The 8,122-nt window shown below is 37.1% G+C and overlaps 1 protein-coding gene across 1 annotated transcript; it reads left to right on the plus strand.

The window, feature by feature from the left end:
- Positions 1–5,495: 5,495 nt before the first annotated feature.
- On the plus strand, positions 5,496–6,738 carry LOC140166890 (heparan sulfate glucosamine 3-O-sulfotransferase 1-like). The gene is made up of 2 exons (XM_072190376.1): positions 5,496–6,231; positions 6,423–6,738. Exons 1-2 carry the CDS (start codon positions 5,558–5,560, stop codon positions 6,676–6,678), a joined length of 930 nt encoding a protein of 309 aa, XP_072046477.1. The 5' UTR covers positions 5,496–5,557; the 3' UTR covers positions 6,679–6,738.
- The last annotated feature ends 1,384 nt before the right edge of the window (positions 6,739–8,122 follow it).

The raw sequence follows: 8,122 nt of genomic DNA on the forward strand, positions 1-8,122 counted from the left end.
ACTATATGAAAAGGGGGAAATTCGAAAAGGGGGAAACTTTTATGAAAGGGGGAAAGTCGAAAGGGGGGAACTAGTTGAAAAGGGGGAAAGTCGAAAAGGGGGAACTATTTGAAAAGGGGGAAAGTTAAAACGGGGAAATATTTGAAAAAGGGGAAAGCATTTCGCAAAAGGGGGAAAACTGAAAATTTGGGGAGATGAATTATAAAAGGGGGAGTTTGGCGGAGATCAGACACCGTACACCACACATAACCTATATAGCCATGCATTATGTTAGCGGCCGCATGTTTGAGTGAAAAAACAAACAATCTACAATGTACAAGCAAATGTTGATTAACGAACAATACGGTAAATAGGCTATGTACTAGACTTTTTAACAAGAGCATACTTTGTATTGCCAACAAGAGTCAGACTTTGGCATGTGTTGGCATGCTTGATGAAAATAAACATTTAAATATATAAAGGAATGCACCATTAGACTTTCAGAGGGGCTGCTGCAAGGTTGGGTCAGGGCAAAGCAAAAATCTTCGGCGGCTATTTTTACAGTATTTGGCCGGTTTTCAGTGGCGTAACAAGGGGGGGCAGTGGGCAACGTGCCCCGGGCGCCACCCTTAGGGGCGCGCCAAATTGACCAATTCAGCATCGATTCAGGGCCCCTCCAAGCGATGAAAGTCAAAATTTTCGCGCGCTTCGCTCGCATTTCAGCACAAAATCAATTGAAAGAACATTTTAAGACTGATATTCAACTTCTAGTAACCACAATTAATTAGTGGTAGGCCTTATATGTTCAAAATTTCGGACCATAATGTACATAAGGACAAGTGATTACACTGACAAAATTTCATCGGTATAGCTCTTTCACTTCTGGGTGATGTCAAAAACTTTTGGACACCCCCTTCAGAAATAATAATTGTTTCCACCATATTTCTACACAGAAAGAAGGATGGCTATCCGGCTAATTACGTGCATTTTGATACCTCATTTGTCAAATGTCGTTCAATATTAACAACACAGTATAGTGCTTTTAAAGAAAAATACCCGAATTTAAAAGTTGCAGTTTACAGCGATCAATGCATATTACGCGAGGATTGTGACACGTAAAACCTCCATTTATCTTCGCGCTGACTTCAAATCAATTAGCCTTTTCGAAGTATGGCGTACACAAAAGGAGGGCAGTCTTCAGGTTGGGTAAAACCCGGCAAATTCAAAAGACTTTACCAACTTCGTGTCCGCCATATCTCGAAATGGCTAATACAAATAGCTGCAACTTTTATATTCGGGTATTTTTCTTTCAAAACACTGCTGTGTTGTTAATATTGAACGAAATTGGACAAATGGGGTATCAAAATGCGCGTAAATAAATCATTCTTCTTTCTATATTGAAATATTGTGGAAACAATTATTAGTTCTAACGCTATATGCGTATTATAACAGCTGCGTTACTTTTTGTCCAGTCTTTATAATTTCAACGTATTATTGTATTCACAGTGGTTCAAGTGTTTTAGTGACAGTATTTTTTGTTGTTGTTCATTTAGTAGGTGAAGTTTCTTTCTTTTTTTCAAGAACTACCACCCCCCTGGAAATTTAATGGTGCGTCCCTAAATCGCGTTACATCTACGCTATAGGGGCCTATATTATATGTGTACTAGTACACAATTGAAATACTACAGGTTGTCAGTTAAGTGACACTGTGTAGATTATCTTAAAAGTTGAATTATACGGGCAGGCTATAGCATGAATTTCAACCCATCTGTAATGGCGAAAAGCAAACCTGTGCTTTACATAATTTTCAGCAGCACTGTTGCGTGGATATTATTCATTTATGTCTATCCAGCATATATATCCAAATTCTAGAAACTATGAACGTGATATCAAATCAACTTTTAGAGCAGCTATACCGGTACCGACTACAGCCACGACAAGTGTATCTTTATCGTGCTATATGTACAAAGGGAAAACACGAATGGAGAAGCCAAAAAAGCAGCTGAAGAAACTAAGCTGTGAACGTCATCTTCCGTCTTTTGTGGTGTTAAGAAATGTGGGACGTGTGCATTAAGATACTTCTTAGATCTCCATCCAGAACTTGAGTTCATAGGTAATCCAACGACCCAGCAAACACAAAAACGTTTTAAAAACGTTTTAAATAAGTTATATTTTGGCTTTTGGTTTAGGTAAAAACGTTTTAATAAAATGTCGGGTTATATAAAGGTCATGATAACGTTTTAAAACGTTTTGTATGAAAACACACTACAAGAATATTTTTAAATGTTTTCAAAAAATGTTATTGTAAACCATTTTTGTAAACATTTTTGCCAAATATTGTGTCAATACTTAAATAACACTATGTCAAAATGTTTGAACCCAGCAAACACAGAAATGTTCTTCAAATGTTTTTTTCAAAACCTTTTAATAACATTTAAATGTCGGGTTATATAAAGGTCATAAAAACGTTTTTAAAACGTTATTGCAAATATTTTGGGCAAACATTTTTCGCAAAATATTTTTTCAACCCCAAAATAACATTCTGTTTAGAATGTTTTGTATTAAGTTTTCAAGAATGTTTTTGGAATGTTATTAAAACGTTTTATACCCTTTATATAACCCGACATTTAAACGTTTTCTGTAAAACATTTTTTTTTTTTTTTCAGTAGATTATCAAAAAAATGTTTTTTAAGGTTATGAAAACGTTTTATACTCTTAATATACCCTTTATATAACCCGACATTTAAACGTTTTCTGACAACCTTTTATAACCTTTTGCGAATGATGTCGAAAACGTTTTGTGTTTGCTGGGGAATTTAGAATTACGTGACAAATCTTCCATGAATGAGACTCTGAGACGATGGGCAAGCAGGATGCCACTGATTTCATCCAAACAAAAGATTGTCGCTGGGTTTCAATTCGATTTTCAAGTATATGAAACTGCATTTTCACCTGATGAGGAATTGGAAATTATCGTAATTCTGCGAGATCCGATTGCGAGGGCTGTTTCCGACTATCTTCATATGCAAGAACTTTCTTTCGGATCCTACCCGTTTATATACCTGTCAAAATAAACGAATCAACGACGGCGAATTTAAGACCTTTAAAGTTGATAAAAACTATGAATTGCTCTCTACTTTCGAACAATCACAAGTCATGATGGCAAACTGAATACAAGTAACATCCTAATCAAGAAAGGTGTTTACATAAAAAGTGGGTAATGGTGAATCCAACGGACGAGGACACAAAACACATCAAGGATCAATAAATGATACAAGAGCCTTGAATAATAACAACAGGAAAGAATAAAAATTCCTTTAAAAAGGAATGTGGCGCCCAATGTGAACTTGAACGTGATATGGTGAATTCCATGGTGTGTAGATTTGGTATTATAATGATTTTTCTAGGGAAGAGTAGAAGATGATCAAATGCAAGAGAAATGCGTTTGATTGGGGAAGGTGTTCTGACAATCCAAATATAAACTTAGTCCACCTCAAATGACCTGTAACAATTTGTGATTGACATTACTTAATTCACCTCGGATGACTTTGATCTGATGTGGGGAAACAAGTAAAATGCAGACTAGACAGTATGCAGGGGGACAAAAACAGCAAACGTAGGCAGAAGAAGTAGGCAAAGTTCGATAGCCAAAAATTACCAGTTCCAAGGCCCACAGAAGTAAGTGCTGAACCTGCAAAAACAACAAGGATCAATGGTAATACAAAACTGCACTCGAACAAGTGATGAAAATCACTGTGCATATAAACAGACACGCCAAACCAAACATCCAGAGTAGGCACAAAACAAGCAAAGTTCGATGGCCAAAGCTCACAAAAGTGTCAGGAAAACAGTACACTGGAAGTGATTAAAATCACTGTGTACATAGCAGTCAAACACTAAACAGACAAAAAACAAACCGACGTTTCGAGCAGATAAACTGCTCTTCTTCAGGGACAGACAACAAAATATAAAGCAAACAACAAGAACTACATGCTGTAGACCTAGTTTAAAAACAAATTCAAGTCAAAAATTGAAGGCAAGCTCAAATTGAAATAAGTAGTAAACTTATGTGTTTACATAAGTTTAATTCAGTGGCTTGTTAATAAGTTTGGTAGACACCGAGTGGTTGTTGTTGATGGTGACAGATTCAAGAACAATCCTGCTTTTGTTTTAAAGGAACTGGAATCGGGTCTTGGCCTCACACCATTTTTTCAGGAAGATCATTTTCAACTGGATTCAGATGGAAAGTTTTACTGTCCCAACATCAAAGAACGACCAGACAAGAGCTGTTTGGCAGACCAGCCCAAAACTAAAGGGAGACAACATCCGGAAATAGACAAAAGGATTCTGCAGATGTTACGCGAGTATTATAACCAACCCCGGGATTACCAACCTTACAATCGCAAATTGCAGGAGTTTTTAAATAAGACCTTCACAGGCCTTGATACAAGGATTCGGTCCTTCTCACTATTCTTTCAATTTTTGATCATTTCCATTAGATCACTCTGAACTTTTCAGTAGGATACTTGCCGATTTCTACGGCCGGTTTGTGTTCTTAACTTAATGCGCTAGCCTATGGTTCGTGACGGTACCAGCCGCGGCAGTTGTCATAATCTGTTATCCCCTGGACATGGATCTTATTATTGCTCCATATTCACTTATGCAAGGGTACCTGATTATAAAATCGAATTTCGTCATCTTTTTCTTGAAATATAAAATGTTTTGAGTAAACAAAGTTTAACACACATGTTTCAATGTATGTGTTGTCTTCGACCTCGTTTTCCCGGTACGAGGCCGTGGCCAGCGCCTTCACTGTTTTTGACATGCTCTCAAGACTGCAAACCTGTTTCTGCCACTTTTTTAATTCGCGGACCTATTTTCTCATATACCGGTATCTCCTATAAATAGCTTATAATTAATAGTACGTTGTAGATTTATGGTACACGGGTACGTACCAACTTCAGACCTTCCTCTTTCATTACATGCACACCAAAATATTGATGTTGTAACGCTGTTGCTATGCCGGTTATTCGTTAAACAAAACGGTTTTTGCTTCCACCCTACCAAATTATGTTAGCATTTATTTGGCGCGAACAAACAATATCAAAGCAATGTTGATAAACAAACAATAACGGTAAATAGGCTACTTGACCAAGTTAACAATGGTCTTGAATAATTATTTAGCTAAGGAATGCATCATTAGACTTCAAGAGGGACTCCTGAAAGTTGGTGTCGGGGCAAAATGTGTGTATTTTCGACATCTTCGGCGGTTATTTATTTAACACTGGGTATTTGGCCGGTTTTGTAATTTTAATGTATCATTGTATTCACAGTGGTTCAAGCGTTTTAGTTTATTTTTGTTGTTGGTTGTTCATTTAGAGGTGAAGTTTCTTTAAAAACAAACTACCAGCCCCCTGGAAATTTAATGGTGCGTCCCTAAATCGTGTTACATCTACACTATTTATTTTTATAAGTACTTAACAATTATAGGCGAAATACGAGGTTGTCCGTCAAGTAGGCCGCAGATACTGTGTAAAGTATCTTAAAAGTGGATTACACGCCCTGTAAGCAGGTTACCATGAATTTTAACCCTTCTCTAATAGCGAAAAGCAAACCTGTGCTTTACATAATTTTCAGCACCACTGTTGCGTGGATATTATTCATTTATGTATATCCAGCATACCCAAATTCATCTAGAAACTATGAACGTGATATCAAATCAACTTTTAGAGAAGTTATACCGACTACCGCCATGACAAGTGTATCTTTATCGTGCTATATGTACAAAGGGAAAACCCGAATGGAGAAGCCAAAAAAGCAGCTGAAGAAACTAAGCTGTGAACGTCATCTTCCGTCTTTTGTGATCATTGGTGTGAAGAAATGCGGCACGTGTGCATTAAGATACTTCTTAGACCTCCATCCAGAACTTGAGTTCATAGGTAATCCAACGAATTTAGAATTACGTGACAAATCTTCCATGAATGAGACTCTGAGACGATGGGCAAGCAGGATGCCACTGATTACACCCCAACAAAAGATTGTCGCTGGGTTTCAATTCGATTTTCAAGTATATGAAACTGTATTTTCACCTGATGAGGAATTGAAAATTATCGTAATTATTCGAGATCCGATTGCGAGGGCTGTTTCTGATTATCTTCATATGCAAGAACTTTCTTTCACATCCTACCCGTTTACCTATCGAAATGAACGCATCAACGACGGCGAATTTAAGACCTACAAAGTTTATAAAAAACTATGAATTGCTCTCTACTTTCGAACAAACAATCACAAGTAATGATGGCAAACTGAATACAAGTAACATCCTAATCAAGAAAGGTGTTTACATAAATTTAATTCAGTGGCTTGTTAATAAGTTTGGAAGACACCGAGTGGTTGTTGTTGATGGTGACAGATTCAAGAACAATCCTGCTTTTGTTTTAAAGGAACTGGAATCGGGTCTTGACCTCACACCATTTTTTTCAGGAAGATCATTTTCAACTGGATGCCGATGGAAAGTTTTACTGTTCCAACATCAAAGAACGACCAGACAAGAGCTGTTTGGCAGACCAGAACAAAACGAAAGGGAGAAAACATCCGGAAATAGACGAAAGGATTCTGCAGATGTTACGCGAGTATTACCAGCCTTACAATCGTAAATTGCAGGAGTTTTTAAATCAGACCTTCACATGGGTAGAGTAGGCCTAGCCTTGATACGAGGCTTCGGCCCTTCTCACTATTCTTTCAATATTTTGATCATTTCCATTATATCACTATGAACTGTTCAGTAGGATCATTGTCGATTTCTACGGCCGGGGTTCTTAAAAAGGGACTTTTTTTAGAAAGTCTTCTGTCTTATTTCGAAAGTAGGAACAAAATTCACTGGAGAATTTTGCAATAGTATTTTTAGTAATCGAGCAACCATCAGACTTATCGGTTCAAAACCTGGTTTATAGACCAAGCAACCAATTTTTTTCGCAAGAATCGGCAAGATACCGGGTATTGTGATCGAAAAACCATGTTTAGAAATAGAAGTTTATTTGTTTATAGTGTCGGCATATACCCATAATCCTTTACGTTGCCATACATTATGTTGAAAGACTGAAAAATAGCCCAGAGGCCGATGCGGCAGAGAGTCTGCCGAGAAGCAGGCAAGTACCGGTGAGTTTTCCAGCAGTCAAAACCGGGGATGGTCAGTTTTTGGCCGCCCACGGTTCAAAAACTAAAAGTGCTCCGATTTTATTGATCTTGTTGCTTGCATGAAACAGTGACGTACAAACTATACATATAGTAGTCTGTGTTACAGACTGGAAAACTGATTACTACCCGCGAGCTACCAACATGTGTAGGAGTATAGCATGGTTAAAATTGAGTTGGCTCACCGGTCGCCGCTTCGCGGCGACCGATTCGCGCTGGCCGCTTCGCGGCGAGCTGTCGCGGCTTCGCCGCTCCCCCCCCCTCGGCAAGGATTGTGAGTCGTCTTTGACAAAGACTATACATATAGGTGATTCAATAATTAGAGATTACACAAAATGTTAAACATCCATTACATTTTGTCAATATTTAAATAACATTATGTGATAATAGTAGCACCCGGCAAACACAGAAATGTTTTTAAAATGATTTTTTTCAAAACGTTTTAATAACATTTAATTCTCGGGTTATCATGAATATATGAAATATTTTGGGCTAACATTTTTCGCAAAATATTTTTTCAACCCCAAAATAACATTCTGCTTAGAATGTCAAGTTTTCAAAAATGTTCTTGGAATGTTATTAAAACGTTTTATACCCTTTATATAACCCGACATTTAAACGTTTTCTGTAAAACATTTTGTGTTTGCTGGGCAGAAGATTATCAAAATAATGTTTTTTAATGTTTTGAAAACGTTTTTACCCTTTATATAACCCTTGGGAATTATGTCGAAAACGTTTTGTGTTTGCTGAGCTTTCAAACTATATTGTGAAAATTGTATTTATATATATAGATAAAATAGTACAAATGTTTTATCGTCTAGTGTGAAGGGGATACCATTTTGGTGTCACTATACACGTCCCCTTTACACGCGGATCCAAGGACAAATCAAGTAAAAAAAAAGTTTTTGTTATGAAGAACATGAATAATGACAACACCTTTTTATATCAC

This window comes from Amphiura filiformis, chromosome 12, assembly GCF_039555335.1.
Source record: "Amphiura filiformis chromosome 12, Afil_fr2py, whole genome shotgun sequence".
Classification (NCBI taxonomy): Eukaryota; Metazoa; Echinodermata; class Ophiuroidea; order Amphilepidida; family Amphiuridae; genus Amphiura; species Amphiura filiformis.

What these genes read in the sequence shown, in the direction of transcription:
- LOC140166890 (XM_072190376.1), top strand. Translation starts at nt 5,558, where the DNA reads ATGAATTTTAACCCTTCTCTAATAGCGAAAAGCAAACCTGTGCTTTAC. An exon ending in ACCTACAAAGTTTATAAAAA is followed by an intron (nt 6,232 to 6,422) that starts ACTATGAATTGC and finishes TTTGTTTTAAAG; the next exon opens with GAACTGGAATCGGGTCTTGA.